At 38.2% G+C, this 20,758-nt stretch overlaps 2 protein-coding genes across 3 annotated transcripts in view; one reads left to right on the forward strand and one right to left on the reverse strand.

Moving 5' to 3' along the window:
- Positions 1–13,990, reverse strand: part of ddb1 (damage-specific DNA binding protein 1) — a 57,663-nt gene extending 43,673 nt beyond the window's left edge. The window contains exons 1-13 of the mRNA XM_051657352.1: positions 13,823–13,990; positions 11,206–11,354; positions 10,980–11,096; positions 10,638–10,859; positions 10,439–10,553; positions 9,530–9,627; positions 9,277–9,435; positions 8,932–9,015; positions 8,704–8,820; positions 5,475–5,577; positions 4,441–4,516; positions 4,240–4,348; positions 33–211 (exon numbers count right to left, since the gene is read on the reverse strand). Coding sequence (XP_051513312.1) covers positions 33–211; positions 4,240–4,348; positions 4,441–4,516; positions 5,475–5,577; positions 8,704–8,820; positions 8,932–9,015; positions 9,277–9,435; positions 9,530–9,627; positions 10,439–10,553; positions 10,638–10,859; positions 10,980–11,096; positions 11,206–11,354; positions 13,823–13,883 — 1,589 coding nt within the window. The 5' untranslated portion in view covers positions 13,884–13,990. The remainder of the gene's footprint in view (positions 1–32; positions 212–4,239; positions 4,349–4,440; positions 4,517–5,474; positions 5,578–8,703; positions 8,821–8,931; positions 9,016–9,276; positions 9,436–9,529; positions 9,628–10,438; positions 10,554–10,637; positions 10,860–10,979; positions 11,097–11,205; positions 11,355–13,822) is intronic.
- An 865-nt stretch (positions 13,991–14,855) lies between these two features.
- pdpr (pyruvate dehydrogenase phosphatase regulatory subunit) overlaps positions 14,856–20,758 on the forward strand; it is a 66,920-nt gene continuing 61,017 nt past the window's right edge. For both annotated transcript variants that reach the window (XM_051656462.1, XM_051656463.1), the window contains exons 1-4: positions 14,856–14,959; positions 16,786–17,052; positions 17,933–18,066; positions 18,139–18,220. In XM_051656462.1, the coding sequence (XP_051512422.1) occupies positions 16,799–17,052; positions 17,933–18,066; positions 18,139–18,220 (470 nt within the window). In that variant the 5' untranslated portion in view covers positions 14,856–14,959; positions 16,786–16,798. The remainder of the gene's footprint in view (positions 14,960–16,785; positions 17,053–17,932; positions 18,067–18,138; positions 18,221–20,758) is intronic.

Consider the following 20,758-nt stretch of genomic DNA (forward strand, 5'->3'; position numbering starts at 1 on the left):
GCATGCTGGTGAGCTTGTGTATGTGTGTGTACCAGATCTGTTTGAGTTCTCCTGTCAGTATCTGAAGGTAATACAGCACTCGGCCAACAGCGATCACCACCTGTGTGCTGTTACAGGATGCAACGCTGATGTTTCTGCCCTGCGGCTCCTTCCACTCACTCACTAGAGACTTACTGTCCTGAGTCACCAACCGCACTGACACTGACGTGATCTACACACACACACACACACACACACACACACAAGAACAAAGCTATCCTAACACATTCTTTAAAAGACTCCTTGATCTGTTGATGAATACAATTTCTAATTTATTTTAAAGGGGTCATGACATTACTTTATCATTTTAATATGTTCCTTGAGGTTCATTTAGTGTTGAAGCCAGAAGTTTACATACACCTTAGCCAAATACATTTAAACTCAGTTTTTCACAATTCCTGACATTTAATTGTAGAAAACATTCCCTGTCTTAGGTCATTTAGGATCACTACTTTATTTTAAGAATGTGAAATGTCAGAATAATAGTAGAGAGAATTATTTATTTCAGCTTTTATTTCTTTCATCACATTCACAGTGGGTCAGAAGTTTACATACACTTTCTTAGTATTTGGTAGCATTGCCTTTAAATTGTTTAACTTGGGTCGTCTTCCACAAGCTTCTCACAATAAGTTGCTGGAATTTTGTCCCATTCCTCCAGACAGAACTGGTATAACTGAGGCAGGTTTGTAGGCTTCCTTGCTCGGACACGCTTTTTCAGTTCTGCCCACAATTCGGATTGAGGTCAGGGCTTTGTGATGGCCACTCCAATACCTTGACTTCATTGCCCTTAAGCCATTTTGCCACAACTTTGGAGATATGCTTGGGGTCATTGTCCATTTGGAAGACCCATTTGCGACCAAGCTTTAACTTCCTGGCTGATGTCTTGAGATTTTGCTTCAATATATCCACATAATTTTCCTTCCTCATGATGCCATCTATTTTGTGAAGTGCACCAGTCCCTCCTGCAGCAAAGCACCCCACAACCTGATGCTGCCACTCCCATGCTTCACTGTTGGGATGGCATCACCCTTTATAACCAAAACGATGGTCATTATGGCCAAACAGTTCATTTTTTGTTTCATTAGAACAGAGGACATTTCTCCAAAAAGTAAGATCTTTGTCCCCATGTGCACTTGCAAACTGTAGTCTGGCTTTTTTATGGCAGTTTTGGAGCAGTGGCTTCTTCCTTGCTGAGCAGCCTTTCAGGTTATGTCGATATAGGACTCATTTTACTGTGGATATAGATACTTGTCTACCGGTTTCCTCCAGCATCTTCACAAGGTCCTTTGCTGTTGTTCTGGGATTGATTTGCACTTTTCGCACCAAACTATATTCATCTCTGGGAGATAGAATGCGTCTCCTTCCTGAGCGGTATGATGGCTGCGTGGTCCCATGGTGTTTATACTTGCATACTATTGTTTGTACAGATGAACATGTTACCTTCAGGTGTTTGCAAATTGCTCCCAAGGATGAACCAGACTTGTGGAGGTCCACAGTTTTTTTTCTGAGGTCTTGGCTGATTTCTTTTGATTTTCCCATGATGTCAAATCAAAGAGCCACTGAGTTTGAAGGTAGGCCTTAAAATACATCCACAGGCACACCTTGACATAATTTTCTGGAATTTTACAAGCTGCTTAAAGGCACAGTTAACTTAGTGTATGTAAACTTCTGACCCATTGGAATTGTGATATAGTCAATTTAAAGTGAAACAATCAGTCAGTAAACCATTGTTGGAAAAATAACTCTTGTCATGCACGAAGTAGATGTCCTAAACGACTTGCCAAAACTAGTTTGCTAATATTAAATCTGTGGGGTGGTTAAAAAATGAGTTTTAATGACTTCAACCTAAGTATATGTAAACTTCTGACTTCAACTGATTATATATATATATATATTTACATACACAGAGAACTGACACAAAATTCTTAATGATGATTTAATTCAGGGTTTTTCCTGCATTGACAATTAAATGGAAATGTAACCAATTATTTCATGGCACTGCTCTCATGTTCAGTGATTTATAAGCACTGAATATGCTACGTATCTGCGATTGATGCCTTGTTTCACGTAAGTGTCATACGAGCCATCATAGAACCACCTGCGCCAGTGATTCGCTCTGCACTATTTTAATTGGATCAGTCACGAGACTCAACCAGGCTTCCCTCAATAAAAGCAAAACTTTTTGAACTCTTAGAATGTTCTAATCTAATACGCTATGTAGGAATCAAAACTCCCAAACAGCCCTGATATGGCTAAACAGACTGACGAGGAACAGAGACAACACAGAGCACGTTTACATGCTGTGGCGGAATGACCCGCCCCTCCCTCTTTTTATCGTGGCCCAGCCACTGGGGGCTGTCCTTCAGCCAGGCTCACGACGGGAGTGGGCAGGAGAGAGAAGAGGCGCATAGTTAGTAAGCCTCGTTTGGGCAGCGGGGTGGAACGAGACACACCTGATGTGTGTTTGGCATAGTCACCACTGCCAAATAAACACACTTGCATCCTCGCACGCCCAGGACCAGAGTGGGGAGGGTTCGGCCGAGTTAGATGCGTCGCCGGACCTGCTCCTAGGACCCCCAGCACGAATTAGATGCGTTGCTGGGAGGACAGCACACGTTGCGGCCAATGGGCTAGAGGCCGGGCCGCCTTCACCTCTCACCTGCCGCGGGCCTAGGAAGACAGGCCGCCAAGGATGCAACTGCCCCACATGCCCCCGGACCCAGGAGAGGAGTGCGTGCGGCCTTCAGACCTCGCTCATGCCTGGGCCATTCCTTGGACACATCCTGACCTTCACAGAGCCCCGTTTCACTGCGAGGATGCCAGATTCCCCCTTTATTTTGGACACTTTCCCCCTTAGACACTATTTTCTCCATTTATGAACATTCTATGATTATTATTATTTTCAATAAATGCCCCTCCGAGGCTCACCCCGCCACACATGCACTTAAGAAAAGGTTTATTCCAGGGTTTTTGCAGAAAGCTGAATTCCGAAATGTCATGTAAATAAGAACATTGATTTCATTACAGCTCTTAACTCACCTGGGTTCCTCTCAGAGAACACAACTTATGTGGTCATGTAAACGCATTAGCGGCATTCGTACAGGTTTTTGAGTGTGCATGTGCATGAACAGACCAGATATCAAACGTCATAGGATGTAGCCCAACAACATGTAAACTCTGCGGAAAGAACTCAACATTTCTGGGAGTACAGTGGGAAAAATCACATACGCTAAAAACTATACCCAATGTAAAATATCGACGGTCCCCCACGTTCGTGTATATGCGCTCATACATTGGGGGAATCCCAGAGTTTTGCATAAGAGGGAAACCCCACTATTACAGCACAATTCAGCTGAAGGTCACGCTAGAAAGTTAAGGAAACAAACAGCATAAACTATCTGGAATATCTGGAAATAAATTCAAGGAATGTAAAATAGTGAAATCTTCCTCAGATGCCATGTTTGTTATTTCCACAAGCGTCACGGGGAATTACGTTGCTGTGGAGAAAGCTGCTTACTGACGGTGCCGCATGTATTCATGAGTAAAGAGTACGCCGCTTATACAGTACATGTAAACCGGAACGCTTCTTTCTTGAAATAAGCCGCTTTCTGGTGTCCATGTAAACGTAGTTACTGTGCAATGCACCAACATCAGTTAAGGTTTTTCAAATAACACATCAACCTCATTCAAAATGATAAACAGAAATGTTATAAATTTATTTTAATCATTTCTCTGGGTACAGTTGTAGTAACTTTGTAAATGTGTTTAGGCTATTCGTTTTTTCAGAACAAGTTTATTTTTTTTTTAGAAAAACTGCTACACTGATCAAACCACAGTAATGAGGAGCCATCTATGGTCTTACGTGTGGTTATGGCACTACAAATACCACTGTTAACCAATTGAAGAACTATAGTAAACATTAGGGCATGTACAATTTTGTACTAGAAATGTGTTATTTCCTGTTCTAATGATGTTTGGTATTAGGAAATAAACTGTCCATCTCTGCCTTTAGATATTCCTCAAACTTAAATCATTAAGAGTCTGATGAAAGGAAAACAATATCTGTTATGGTGTAGGCTGCTTTAGATGAAGAACTACAAGAGTACTTTCAATTATGTAAGCAACTTCATGCGTTTGTACAGTGCATGTCAGCCACCACCAAAGACCACTGATGACCCTTGTGAATGTGTGTTAGTTCACCTGTATTAGCTGCTGGTGTGCCACATTTCCACAGAAGAACGTCTGCTGGTTATCCACAAACCCAGGTAGCTCCGTCTCCTCCACCTCCTCACCGCTCAACATCAGTACTCTAGACACAAACACACACAGTATTATTCATTCACAGAGGTGATGTCAGCACTAGACTGCAGTACCGAGTGTGTGTGTGAACACTGCTCACACCTGGTCTGACCCACAAAAGACAGAACGAGCATGTCATCAGTGTCTCTGCTGGACTCCGAGCGAAGAGGCCACAGACCTGACAAACAAAAAAAACATTCAAAATAAATGACTAAAATAAACAAAATTCACAATAATCGAACCCACAGGCATTGGCAAAATGATACGAATGTGTATTTGACTCTAATAAAAACCTTGTTAGCAAAACAGTGAAACAGTTCTATTAAACTAAAATATTTTCCAGGACAAAACAATTATTTTCCAGGACATTTATAGTGCTGTGAAAAAGTATTTGTGCCCATCCTGATTTCTTCTGTTTTTATGTATATCTCATAGTAAACTGTTTCAAAAAAATCAAACAACATCTAACATAAAACAAAGGGGATATGATTAAATACAAATAAGCAAAAAAGTTATCCAATATCAGCTGGGCCTGTGTGAAAAAGTATTTGAATGGCTCAAAAGAAGCTAAATTAACATTTTGGAGAAGCCTAGTCAAAGTCCTGACTTGAACCCGATTGAGATGCTGTGGCAGGACCTTAAACAGGCAGCTCATGCTTGAACTAAACTAAAGCAGTTCTGCAAAGAAGAGTGGGCCAAAATTCCAGCATAGCATTGTGAAAGGCCAGTTATCAGAAGCATTTGGTTGCAGCTGTATCTGCTAAAGGTGGCACAACCAGCTATTAAGTTTAAGGGGGCAGTTAGTTTTTCACATGGGTGATATAGGTGTTGGATAACTTTTTTGCTTCAATAAAAAAATATATATATATATATATATATATTTGAAAACTGTATTTTGTGTTTACTCAGGTTGCCTTTGTTTTATGTTATATCTCGTTTGAAGATCTAAAACAATGTAGTATGAAAAATAAGGAATGGGGCAAATACTTTTTCACAGCACTGTAGGTATTTTTCAAATTTTCCATTACTTTTCCATGACTGGAAGAGTGCATTGCAAAATTCCAGGTTTTCCAGGTCACTTGGGAACCCTGAGGTTGCGATGAGCAAAAGGTAAAGAACACAATGTGTAAAATGACCTTTAATTCCAGGCAGGTCGATGCTAGCGTGCTCATGGATTCCAATGCCATTCCGGATAATCCTCAATGATCCCTCCTTAAATGCTCCAGAGCACGTCACCAACTGCAGGAAAATCAAATGATAACATCAACATCAGTTTACGGCACAGCTCTACTTACTGGAGCTTCAAATGATGATTGAGCCATTCTTCACGAGTAAAAGACTAGTTGTTTGTGGGTAATCTATGTGTCAGTGGTGCAGACTGGGAACAGTGGGAAGGCTTGGGGCATCTGGCTTGATTCTGTTGATCATGAAATTCCTTTAGAATTGGTTTAGGTCATTCAAGAGCTCTATCCTGGAATATGACATAACACAATCTCCTATCTCCTTCCTTCCTGTCTGGTACTGGGGGTGGGAGTTGGGACTGTTAGCTAAGACCTGTGCGGTGTATGCATGCTTGTTAATGACTCATGTGTATGAGTGTACAACCGGATTGCGGCAACCCTCAATAATGTGACTGATGTGTCAAAATTGACTAGACTTGACAGGGTTTATGCAGGTTTTAGCTAACTTTAAGACTTTAACACCTTTTAAAAACCAACTAAAGGAAAAGTAATAGTCAAGGAAACAATATGTCATTGCATCATTCTTTAAATGTAAATGCCTAGAGAGCACAAGAACAGTCATACATACTGTGTACAGTTGTAAAATTTCAAAGTTTATAAACGCAACTTAATAGATCTCCATTAATTGTTATTATTTTTACAAAAAGTAACACAATAAGGCTTTAACACCTCTGCCCCTAACCACCAGAATGTGGGAATAACTTTTACCTTCTGATCAGACCCATTGTATCAGCTATATTCCTCTACAAAACTGCTCTAACAACACTCAAAAATATATACCGCAAAGCTCTGGAATAAAATAGAAGTGATCACCACTAAACATCTAAAAACAAGATTTTATTCAAACACATTTTGGCCATTAAATCTAGAAGCCCAACAAAAGGAGCATATATGATTTTCTTTTCTTTTTTATAAGAACCTCCACATGATTCTGCAATCCAAATCCCTTGTCCTTGATTAGCCAATAATATATCCATTTACAGAAATGTACAAATTGTGTCAGTTGACATGATTCACGAATGGCAAAGAGACATGCCACAGTTGGAGTAAGCACACAAGTGTTGATTATCTTTTGAATTATAGGTGGCGCTATCTCCAAACTGATCAGATACGTCCAGGACATATGCCAATAACTACGTTTCCATCCAAGGATTTTTTGCGAAAAATGTTTAAGGCATCAAAATAAAGCTGATGGAAACGCAAATTATCGCTAAAATTTCACAAGTGTCGACATAATATTTTTCCGTTTAACTCTAGCGCATAAACTCAATGTCGATACATCAAATGTCGCAAAAAACTGGTTTGCAAACACTTTTTGTCGAGAAAATTGGCATTAACGCAAAAATGTAGTGTCACATGACAGAATTTACTCCAATCGTTAGCCTGTGTTAATCATGATAACAGTATACATCCTTGAAAGCCAATTTATTGTACATGATTATGGATTGATCTTAACGGCATAAAGATCTGATCACTGCAAACATGACACTTCCAGGAGTGCCAATTAACCCTATAACCCTAACATGACACTTCCAGGAGTGCCGACACAAATATCTCGTAACAAGACGTGCACATTGACAAGTGCATGGAGAACAAATTAATGGCCACTCTTTTTGATTAATTTAATTGTGGTAGACATCCGTTTATTTATTAAAGTTGCTTTTCCACATTATTCAAAATAATAGACAGCAGTCACGGAATTAGCCCACAATACAAAAAACATCATTTCTGTGCACAAAGAAGTTTTAAATTGAAAATATATGCACAATACTAGAAGAAAAGCTTCAGTGTGCTTTTTTGGAACACTTACATAGCCCAATTCTATTAAATTATGGTTTAGCTTACTTTTGGAAAAAATGATGGCAAAATTCCCTGTATTAAATTAAATAAATTACCAAACTAATAAAGCATTCAATAAAAAAAATAAATTACCAAAAAAAATATATATATATATATTTTTAGACCTATATATGCCTTTTCTTTTCACAAACTTAAATTAGCCTTACCCTGTTCTGTAGATGAATAAAGTCGGCTGAATGACATTTTCTACACTTCAAGACTATAAACTATCAGAATTATTTGTCCAATGCGGAGTTCACTTTCAGAAAACGAGCTTTTGAACATTTTAAGACTTTTAATTATTTTAAATCTAACCCTCTTTACCTCGGATCGCATTTGCTGAGCTTCTTCAGAAAATGTAAATTGCATTATGACGCTAAAATTATAATTTTAGATGACAATCAAGTTTAGTTGGTCATTAAAAGTTGTGGGACAAATATACGGGACATAATACAGTTGTGATTGCAATGCTTTAGATTAGATGATTGTTCAAAATAGCCTATTGAATATCAGTGTGGAGATTATTTTGAGCCATTGTCTAGGCAAATCGGGCAAAGTTTGAAGGAATAGTAGCGAATAAACGATGAAGTCATAATCCAAGATGGCAGCCACTGTAATGGATGGAGTTTTAATTTAATTAAAGTCATCCATTTGTATCATCAGGAGGAGAGTGATCAGATGCAACAAGAATTTTGTTTCTAGGACAAATGGTTCAAAAGATACATGCAAAAGAAAAGTTAATATTTTAACTGATGGTAGCGCTATAGAGTTTGTCCTAGAGACCAAAAATTTTGTCTGGTGGCTATTTGTGCCCGGAAATTACTCTTCACTTTAATCTGACAAAGACACAACGAGAAACCAAGACCTCATGCAACATTTAATACCACAACCTTATGAATTTAGGACTTGTTGCTCTGATTTAAGATATTTAAGGCCTTAATTTGCAGAAGGGCAATTTAAGACTTTAAGGCTTTTTTCAGACCTGCAGAAACCCTGCTGGAGCAACCTTCAATAAAGCAGCACCTACTTATAAAGTTGTTATAAATAGTGCTAATGAACATGTGACTGACATTTCTCAATGCCACACTATTAAAGCCCCATGTGGTATTTATTCGATTTCATTCAGCATTATTGCTACAATTATTTGCAAAGTTTGTGTAACTGCTGCATCACTGCAAAATCACTGTATCAACACTGTGTTTCCTATGAACGCATCATGACGTAACAAAAACATCATCATTACTATCAGGAATAAATGTATATTTTGTAGGGAAACAGAACTCACCTGTCCTTGTCCCTGTCTCTCCAGATCAACCACACACATGTCCACGATCGGCCCCAGGTTAGTGAAGGTTTCCATGACCCCCACATATGAGCCCTGATCATTACTGTCCACATTCAGCTGCACAAACGCACAAACACACACACACACACACACACACAATCACTCTGGCCTTTGACAAACAGCATCACAGGTTAAATGCAATGGGAATCAATCTGCAAGAGGACTAACCTTAACTAGCTGAGAGTCTCCAAGCCTGGAACCCACAAACACCACACCATTATCCAGGTATGTCAGACACTCTGCGATAGATGTCTACAAACACACACACACACTGCAAGTCAAAAGCAGCAGTGGCGTAAAAGTCAGGGCTCATCAGAAAACAATTCTTATGAATTCTGGTCAAATCTGCATCTCATCTGAATTCATCGACAGATACTATGAGAAACAGAATGGTTTACTCTGCTAAAGGGAAGAGAAATCATAAGCAGTGCAAAGGGAAGCAAAACTCTGTGCATTTGAGAAGACACTAAGTGACTTTCAGTTGGTAGGACACACACACACAAACACACACACCTCTCCTAACAGCTCCACCCGCAGGTCTTTGAGCACCACGGCTCCGTCCATGAGCTCCTCTTTCTCCAGCAGAAGCATGAACAATCGGCCCTCCATGTCACCCAGCAGATAGCGTGACCCGTTGGGATCCACGCGGTTATGACACACGATGGTGCTTTGCTAGAAAGGTCCGCAACACAAACACATACTTTATTCAGCACACAAATGACAGGATTTATTTTAATGAACATGCAAAGATTGTTGACTTGTTTACCTTGATAGTTGGTGGTGCGATGGCTAAGTACTTGTCTCCGTTATGATACGTGATGGACTCCTGTCCAATGATTATAGCGCCACCAAACGGCTCTGGTACTAAAATGAACAAATAAACGCATTAAACTACAGACAAAAATCACTTGAAACAAACATTACGTGAAACTTAGTCCATTTAGAATTTTTGGAGATTACACTTTCAAAATTGGCTCTAAATAATGCCTTATGAACATGATTAAAGGTATAGTTCATCAAAAAAATGAAAATTCTCTCATCATTTACTCACCCTCATGCCATCTCAGATGTGTATGACTTTCTTTCTTCTACAGAACACAAATGAAGATTTTTAGAAGAATATTTCAGCTCTGTAGGTCCAAACAATGCAAGTGAATGGTGACCAGAACTTAGAAGCTCCAAAAAGCACATAAAAGCAGCATAAAAAGTAATCCATGTATTCAGAAGTGATATGATAAGTTTGGGTGAAAAATGTAAGTAGATATTATTTACAGTAAGTCCATTTTTAACTGTAAATCTACACTTTCACTGTCACATTCTGCCACCTACTGGCCAGGGCTGTTCAAAGGTGGAAATTTATAGTAAAAAAAGACTTAAATATTGATCTGTTTCTCACCCACACCTATTATATCGCTTCTGAAGACATTGATTTAACCACTGGAGTCTTGTGGATTTCTTTTCTGCTGCTTTCATGTCATTTTTGGACATTACTGAGTTCTAGTCACCATTCATTTGCATTGTATGGACCTACAGAGCTGAGATTTTTCTTCTAAAAATCTACATTTGTGTTCTGTAGAAGGAAGAAAGTCATACACATCTGTGATGGCATGAGGGTGAGTAAATAATGAGAGAATTTTCATTTTTACATTAAACAGATTGAACAGTTGTCAGTCACCTGGAATGACCATTGAAGCTTCAGCCTCAACATTCTCTTGCTTCCAGGGTCCTTTATTGAACTCCTTCTCCCTCAGAGACACCTCGTACGTCTTCACGTGTCGACCCTGAGGGTCCTACATGACAGCAGACGACATGAACACTGAAAACATCATGGGCTGTTTGTAACACATTCAGTGCAGTGTGAATGGAAAGTGTACCTGATATATGAAGCAGACGGTTGGAGCCTGGCAGCCATACAGGAACTGAACATCAATGACCTGCAGCTCCTCCAGACGAATGTTGAAGGCTTTCAGCTCACGATTATCACGGTCCAGTGGAATAACTTTAAACAGCCCGTCGTACAGACGCAAGCCAATCATGCGACACTCCGGATCCACTATCCCGATGATGCCTGTCTCGGACGGACGCCCAATCCGGTCCTTTTAGAAACACAGTGATAAGAGTTCTCATGAAACTTCTCAAATGCAGTGGCTAAACAGATTATCAAATATGAGCAAGTAACTTCAGTTTGAACAGTTGATTATTTATGGTTGTGGCACCTGCACGTTGCCATGAGCACGAGTGATGATGTCGATGCTGTCTCCGTTCTGTTTGTACTCCAGGATACAGGCGTTGTATTTGGCGGTCAGAATGAACAGAAGATCTTTACTCTCTCCCTTCACATAAACCAAACAAACTTTACTGAGACGATATACATCATAGCACTGTCATGTTGCAGAGAAATTTGCATGTCATTTCTCCATTTGAAGAATGAGTCTCACACACCTTTGGTCTGAAGAGCTCCATGACTGCGATTTTGCCGTACATGCCGACCTCTTTGACTGGCCGCAGACCTTCAGCGGTGACCACATAAATTTCCAGACGTGTGTTCTTAGCAATCAGCAAATTGAGATCTTCAGCAGATGTGAAGTGACCTGTGCCATGCATCACAAACAAAGCTGAACAAATTCTGGATTCCTGGATTGGTTTTAGTTTGACAAAACTCATCAAATCCAATCAGGCTTCATTAGGGTTAAGTGGTATCAAGTCGCTCGTTACCAACTTTCTCCATCTATTCAGAGTTTGATCCCGAGGTTAAGATTAGCTCATATGCGTGTTCACACGAATGAAGTGAACAGCCAATCGTGTGCAAGACAGCACGAGTCACATCTCGTGAGAGAGTCAGCGAGATTTACTTCTCCACTGAAGATGTTTATGAAAATTATGATAACATAAGATTTTAAACACAGATATAACATAGCACAAGAGGACATTAAAAAAAATATGATCAAAACACATTTACACAGCACAAATAATCACTATGAAATCATGAATAATTATAATACATTCACACAGCACAGATGATCACCTGTAAAGGATAAAGAATTTAAAAGGCATTTACACAGCAAGAAGAAACATTGCTGCTGCTGCTAGAGCACGAAAAAAATCTGAATGTGATGAAAATATTCAAATAGATATTATATCGATGTGAAAGTAACTTTATATAGGTCCACAACAAGAACATTAAGGCTTGTAATTTTAAAAGTTTAATACCTTGATTTGAAAAATTCAAATAAAAGCTTTAGTATTAAATTACTAACTTAATATAATTTTATACTATTAGACATTAATACACTATCAAATAATAAAAATGTGAGTAACTGGAAAATGAGTAGATGGTATGCAGCATAAGACACAATAAAGACATATTTGGTGTTCTAGTGTGCTTTTATTGAACTTCAAGTGAAATATTGTATGTTCATGGCATCTCTGACAGCCAATCCTAATAAGAAGGTATTTGGGTGGCATTCACACTTTTCTGATATATCTACAGTATACTGTGGAGTGATTACGTTTTTATACTTTAAAGTCATTCGATCATTATTGATATTGTATTAATATCTTACTTGAAATTATATAATTATTTTAGGTTTATTTATTCATTCATATTTTATGGCCAGTGTGAGAAAATGATTGGGAAATAATTTAAGTGTCTTTAAACAAATGCAAGACTGCCAAAAATACATTTCTTGCAATAAATAATGATCATAAATAGCTTATTTTGTACATTTCTAACATTGTCTTGTTGAAGTGCACTTGAAATTGGAGTGAGAGACACTGGGGGGAGTGATTGTCACTTTGCTCAAAGCTGATTGGTCCAGAATCTGGATAAACTCCCTGATGGGAACATAACCTGCCCCAGAGCAGGATAACCCATTAGTGTGCGTTACTATGGCGAGGAACCCCAATGAAAGCCTATCCACTTTACTGGTACCGCAAATTCAGAGTTCCCTTAAACTAAGTTTTCAACTGGTGTGGTGATTTTTTCTGGATGTATGAAGTCAGTTCTTCTCAATATCAACACACTGACAAACACAAAGTGGATTCATTTTCACTACAACATCTGTTAGTTTAGCATATCTAGCTAGCTGCTTAATCCTGCTTCGTGACACAGTAGGAGCATCACTGTAAATATCACACACTCACATGAAACTAGTTACTCACATCACTGACCTAAACTTCAACTAAACAGTAATCCAGGGTTCCCACCCATTTTGACCAATGAATTTACATGACTTCTTTATTACTGATGTGTGATCTCTGAAAACCGATTTCTAAAAATAACTTTGATTCAGACTGATTTGCTATTGAATTGTGTTATTTTGACCAAATTACTGCAAAGAAATGATAAAAGGGTCTGATCACTTCTACTCTCCACAAGAGTTAGATTTCTATTTTAGAGTGCACTGTAACTCAGAATATCTATTTTCAGTAATGACAATTTATTAGATTTGATTAATTCTCATGACTTTTCCAGAACTGGAAACACAATTTTATACTTGCCGGATATTACCAGATTTTACAGAAGCATGGAAAGAAATACAATTATAACCCTTCTTTCTCACGTTATTGACACAGTTGAATACAATATCCAGCAAGCATTTATTACTGTAATATTACAGGTGTCGGTCTGAGTAAATAAACCATTTATGCAAAACAAAAACACACATGCATTAATAACACAGCAGCTGTCTCCGTGTCAAACTCATGGTGTTTACATGCAGCGTTTATCGTCTTTACATTCTTTGTTTTCCTTCAAATTCATGTCTTTGTATGAACTGTGTATGAACTCAAACAGGTAATGTTTATTTAAGAGTAAAACACAAACACACGCGAGAAACAGTTCAATTCAACTTCAGTTTGTGTCATATTTACACCGGAACCGCAGCACAATGACAGCTTTATTCCGATTCTTTTGAAATCGTGCAGTCTTAAACACTTATGCTGATAGGATCGCTTAAATCAGTATTATATTCTAAATGCTAATCTTTGCGCAGATGTGTTGAGTCGCGGCCTGCAGCGCTCGCGCGGGAGATAAACACAAACACGCGCACACACTCACCTGTAATACAGGCGTTCACTGCTGTGGGCTTCTGCGCGGTGACCACGTAGTTGTATGACATGGCGTTCACTTACTAAACACAAACAGCCAGAAATCAAGTTTAAATCGTGTTTAGTGTCGGATATGCTGCATGAAACCTGTGAAGAGCACTCGGATCAGGAGCACGCCTCCTGCGGTCTGGAGGAACTGAACACACGGTCACTGTACCGCCATCTACCGATCATACTTCATCATGTCTCATGATAGGAGAAGATCTTGAACTACATTTTTAATCTGTCGTTCATATGAGCTCGTTTTCACATAGGGATTCATTTGAAACAATCGAGCAGATTTAAATCACTGAGCGAATGTTGCCATTTTTACCTCATCCCAATTCATGATGAAATATTTCAGGTATATCTTAATGTTTTGCCTTTCTCTAAGTGAAATGTTTTAAACTAACACTTGTAATGACTTGCAATGATTTAAAATAATCCAAGTTAAATAAATAATTAAAATAATTTAACACAAAACCCGACATTATATTTCTTACTCTAGCGAAAAAATCAGAAACCTCATTCGGTTGTGTGGAACACTGGGGGGGAAATTAAAAAAAAATCTTATTGAAACAAAATGTTTGTGATGGCAAATTTGTATTATTTATTACGTTACGACGATTATCATAAACTTGTTATTTTTATGCATTAGAAGTATCCAAAATACGTTTCCGTTATTATTATTATTATTATTTGTATTATTAACTAATAATTCCTGACCAACCAGCTGTGACTGAAAACCATTAATGAATACACACGTATTTCCAATATAGCCGCATAAATACATATAATTATGTATATTTTTCATTTTGTAGTTAAAAAAAAAGGTAAGTGCAGTAATTTTGAAGAGCTTTATTAGAAAACAACAGAAGTCTATATTTCCCCCTGTGCAGAAAGACAGATGAAAAAGACTTGTAAAAATTAAATGATGATAATAACAACTTTCCAGGAAAGTTAGTAACGACTCGTACCTGTCAATCAATGGTCTGTTTGTGAAGTTGTTCCGCGCATGCGCACGTTTGAAAAGGATCCACTGAGCTGCAGCGAAGACTCGTATCAATATATCTGATCAGATCTAAGCGATTATAACGCCTTTATTCAGGTATGTGTCTCTACACTGCTCGCAGCATATATATTTAATTTACATGTGTGTCTTTTATAACCTGCGGTCATGATTTACTTTTATGCATTTGGCAGACACTGTCATCCAAAGCGACTTACAGTGCACATATTTAATATCAAGGACACAATGGTGGTGGCTGTGAGGATCGAACGTGCAACCTTATGCTTACCAGTTCTGTGCTTTAGCTCACTACACCACCACTCAATTAGCTCAGTTCGTAAATATTCAATTACACTTTCAGCACAATCACAATCACGTATAAATCTGCTCTCTTTTTAGCATCTTATTGTAGCAGTCAGATCGCTGTCATGAATATAAACGAGTGAAATAAAGGCGTCTTACTGGAGGAATCACCTTACAGGCCTTAAGCTAACGGCTACATGCCAATAAACAACATTATATAGCAAAAAGAGCGATAAAACATTAGACTAACTAAATATATTATCCAAATTGTGTCATGATAATGATCATTATTATTATTCAGCCTGTAAATAGTTAACAGTTTACTTAGGGTGACCATACGTCCTCTTTTTCCCGGACATGTCCTCTTTTTCGGACCTTAAAAAAGGGTCCGACCGGGATTTCTAAATTTGTGAAAATGTCCGGGATTCGGCTTTAGTTGCATTATGATGTGCATCTGGTCTAATACTTCATTGTGAATGTGCGCGCGCATATTTGCATTGCTTTAACCCCTCTTTGTAAGTCCTGGCTTCTCGGTGTGCCAGGATTTACAAAGAGGGGTTAAAGCAATGCAAATATAAGAGGCTTGCAGCAACTATTGGCCAAATTCCTGCATGTCAATCTCTCCGCGAATTGCTGTTGTGTTCCGCATCAAACAGTTGCTTGACAGTAGCAGCAAATGACAGCTGAGTGGAAACAATGCCCAAACGAAAGTGCAAATTTACAGAAGATTTGCACAAAAAATTCTTTTTTTCACTATATTAAAGTTTGCATTCATATTAACACTGTTTTGAACCCTATTATTCCACCCCACCCCAATCACAAAAAAAAAAAAAAAAAGGTGTCCTCTTTTTGGAAAACCAGAATGTGGTCACCCTAGTTTACTTTATTCCTGTCGTTCGTGTTGTTGTTGTTGCTCTCAGATTCTTATTTTATTTTTTTTATTTTTTTATGTGCTAATTTATACACAATAATATATCTCAGAGCACAAAATAAATCAAATAACAATAATTCAGTAGTTGCCTTCTGTTGTAGTAAATCTTAATTAAGTTGCAACATGCACCTCAAACATTCTCATGCATCCTTCATGTATTATTCATTTAGTTTTACACTTTGTAAATTTATCAGCATATGTGGCAAATAACTTCTTCATAAAAACATTTTAAATTCCAAATACATGACTGCATGACATTCAAAACTGTGTGAATGTCATTAAGTTAGGTAACATCGATTCAGGTGTGATCTGTGAGTCTCAAATGCTGATGGAGATTTTCTCAGAACTAACGTCACTTTTCAGAGAGATTTTTGCTCAGTGACTTAAACTGGTGTGGTGATTTTTACTGGATATATGAAGTCAGTTCTTCTCAATATCAACACACTGACAAACACAAAGTGGATTCATTTTCACTACAACATCTGTTAGTTTAGCATTTCAAACCTAACAAATATCCTTTTGTGAAATGTTTGCTTCTGTTATCTTTTTTTTTTTTTTTTTTAACAAATGTAATTTGCATTAATATTTTGTAATTTAATGCAATGGCATTCAGACATTCATATGGCATCCACATTCAGACAGTCCAAATAGGCATACTATGTCATTGAGGTGATTGTGTTGTGTTGTGTAGAGGCGTCAGAGCCATGCACAGCGGTGCGTGGAGCGTCCGGGCTCTGTCCTCAGTTCTTATGCCGCACTGGTTCCGTGACACTGGAGCGCTATCCACTCATGTGGGCATCCTCAGATCCATGCGCTTTTTAAGCACAGACACGCCCTCTGCAGCCCTGCCCGCTCGAGCCCGCGTGGTCATCTGTGGAGGGGGCATTGTGGGCACGTCTGTGGCGTATCATCTGGCCAAGCTGGGCTGGACAGAGATAGTTCTGCTGGAGCAGGGCAGGTAAGTGTTCGCTCATATACTCACAACAACACACATGCATTTGCATGATGAATGCAGCTGTGTGCAAAGCTTTTTTCAAGTACATTACATATTTTCTGCATAGAAGATGAAATATACACATTCTGTAACACTTTAAAATAAGGTTTTAATTGTGAAATTAGCAAGTACATATATGTTACAGCATTTATGAATCTTTGTTTATGTTAATTTATGAAAATATCTTTGCTCATTATGCATATTATATTATAGAATTTTAAAAATCTATTAGTATTTGTTAAAAAAACATTGATAAATATAATCTGTAGAGATGCACTAATTTATTCCTGGTTGTAACAAGATTTGTAATTTGTGTGTACATGCGTGTGTTCTGCATTGTGGCTGACAAAAAAAAAAAAAATGCTGAGTTATAGTCTTGCCCATTCATTTCATATGGTCGGTCAAATTCGGCAAACAACATAAGTTTAGCTTTTTTTTGTCACGCGGCCTAAACTCATCAAATCCAGTCAAATTTTTGTGTGTGTGTGTGTTCAGATGGTAAATGTAGGAAAAATAACCAAGCCTCGAGCCACTCAGATATTCACACACTTATGATACTTAAGCAAGTTACAGAGTGTAAAACTAACATAGAGAGCATTGAAACTGTCTCAGTTTTGTCAAGAGAAATGCACATACATGTTTAGTTGATGTCATTGCTGCTGAAGGAGGAGTTTTGTGTCCATCTGTCTGTCTGTCTGTCTGTCTTTATATTTATCCATTTATTCATCCGATCTCATCTATCTCATAGATGCACATTTAGTCAGTACATAATTTGTCACCCCACAGAGACTATCCTTCAACATGTATAAAATGCCATTACCCGGTATGTTTGTGTGTGTTGTAGACTTGGAGCGGGCTCAACTCGGTTTTGTGCAGGAATAGTGAGTGTCGCCAAACCTCTTTCTGTTGAGAGTAAAATGGCCGATCACTCAAACACACTCTATGAGCGTTTGGAGGCAGAGACGGGTGTTAAAACAGGTGAGAGAGCGTTTCATCATTGCTTCATTGTTAAAATGCTAGAAGAAGTTGAGATGTTTGTGTGTTTTCCAGGTTTCGTCCGGACCGGCTCTCTGTGTCTGGCTCAGAATCAGGATCGCTTCCTGTCTTTAAAGCGTCTGGCATCCAGACTGAAGTAAGTACTTGACCGCTGTATGTGTGTTATTTAAAGCTGATGTGTGTCATTTTAGTATTGTTTAAATCCCAGCTCAATATGCAGTGCCAACTATACTATAAGAAAGCCATTTACAGGCTGATTTCAGCTAAAAGTGTAGCACGGAGGTGCTATCAAAACATTCATTTGAGTGTCCTGTCCAGCCTGACACAGCAACACTGACTCAACCAATAGTCTTTAAACAACCAGTTGTGCCTTTCTGGAATCTGGGGCCAGATTCACGAAAATGTTCTTAAGAAAAAAAAATATTGTTCCAAACCTATATATTCCTACTCTGATGTACGCTTCAGGCAGCTCCATATCCCACAATGCAACTCGATTGTGATGTGGCAGCATATCGCGCTTCATAACTCCACCCCCACACAACTCTAATGTATGATGGTAGTGAAGTGAAGTAAGGTCAAATAAGCAGTTTAGAAAACTTATATTGAGATTTCAGCATAATGCTTGTAGCCACCTTAAACTGACTGTTTATCACACAGTTATAGCCTATGTGCTCATTGTTTTTGTAAAGCTTGATTAATCCTTTCTAACAATTAATTTTAAAGACTTTTTTTTAACATATGAGATTCATAAACAAGCCTCTGAAATTACAACTAAACTTTACCTGAATCTGTGTTTGCATCAATTTCTCAGATGCAAAAATCATGAAATAATTTCAAAATTTGACATCCAGGGTTGGGAGGGTTCCTTTTGAAATGTATTCCACTACAGATTACAGAATACATGCTGTAAAATGTAATTTGTAACGTATTCCATTAGATTACTCAAGGTCAGTAATGTATTCTAAATACTTTGGATTACTTCTTCAGCACTGGTAGATTTTTTCACTTGTTTTGACTATAAAAACTCTGCCAGTACAGTAAGACAAAATACACATGTTAAAAATACATTCTCTGAAAAACCTAAATATCATATGCAGTGTTGTTTCTAAAACAAGATTAATCTAATTGATCTTGTTTTAAGGATTTTTAGATATTTTTACAGGAAAACAATACAAAAATTATTATCAAGAATACGATTTTTGCCCTAATATCAAAAGTCTTACTAGAAAAAAAGAAATTATGATCCAACGTGAATTTTCTTGTTAAAAAAATATGATCGTGCCTGGTAACCTGTGCATGTAAAATGGCTAGAAATAGCATTTTAGCTAAGTGTAAAGCTGACAGTTTACACAAGGTTTATTTCTATTTCTTCTACTCCAAACTTACTTCAAGCATACTTCTCTGTCTGCTCGTATGAATGTAACACATCATAAGAAAGAGTTTCACCGCTGTTCAAATGCACTTTGGATCACATCATTTATATGTATAAATGTTTTCCATCTGAAAGGTCTAAATATTAAATGAAACAACATCACCCCTCAATGTGCTCCAAGTGATCAAGGGTTTAGGGTGTTCCAGTTATAGACATTGCACTGGTTCCGCCAGTAGTGGGCACTTGCACAATGTAAGCAATGACGTACATCTGAGTCCACGAGATGGAGGGAAGTTAGCAAGGGAAAATTTGAAGTGGAACGCAGCCATAGATCTGTTCAGCTGTGACATCAATTTGTTTGCGAACCTGGAAGTCTAATGCGCCATGGGTCCCAATGGGATTGTCCTATGGGGTTTTATAATTGGTGTTTGGGATTTTATGAGTAATATAAGGTCTGTGGTTAACATTTCTTGATGTCTTTTGTAAATGGTGTTGCTTCAATACAGCTTCAAAATTCATGTTTGAGGTATGACAGTGTGTAATTTATGTTGTAGAACAAAATGTCCATGTATCGTCAAGTAATGTTAACCACAGACCGTATTTTACTCATAAATCCAAAACTCCCATTATAAAACCTCATAGGAAAATCCTGCGGGAACCCATGGCGAATTCTCTACTGGGTTTGTGAACTACAAACTAAACAGCTGTTTAGACAAAGCATCTTATTCACTTTTTCACACGGTTTATATATTCCATGGTACAGTTTAATATAGTATAGCACAATACAGTATACAAGTAAACAGTATGGTGCAATATAACATGTATGTGTCATGGAGAAAACTTTTAGAGGCAGAGGGATGAACTCAGTCGCAGGGTTTATTGACAGAGGGAATGGATAAGAGGTGTAACAAACAGGTGAGGCAATCAAGACACAGGTATGACACGAACAGCAGGTGAGTAAACTCCAAACAGGGAAATATAACAATATGCAGATGAAGGGAAAACACACAACAATCTGTTGGTCTTTGTAGGAATTGTAACAAACAGGAGAGTCCAATCGCTGAATAAACGACAAGCTCAGACGAGGGGAACAAATAACAAGGTAAATAAACAACCAGGTAAGTATAGAATAACTTCTTAGGGAGAACATAGATGAGAAAATACAGTGAAGTTCATGATTAGAGTACTGATGACGTGCAGGTGCGTGTAATCAGAACTCAGGGGAGAGTGAGCGCAGTGTCGGCAGTGAGGGAGAGGGAGAGAGAGAGCTTGGTGGATCCGTGACAGTACCCCCCCCCCAGG

The sequence above is a fragment of the Myxocyprinus asiaticus genome, chromosome 26, assembly GCF_019703515.2.
Source record: "Myxocyprinus asiaticus isolate MX2 ecotype Aquarium Trade chromosome 26, UBuf_Myxa_2, whole genome shotgun sequence".
Taxonomy (NCBI): Eukaryota; Metazoa; Chordata; class Actinopteri; order Cypriniformes; family Catostomidae; genus Myxocyprinus; species Myxocyprinus asiaticus.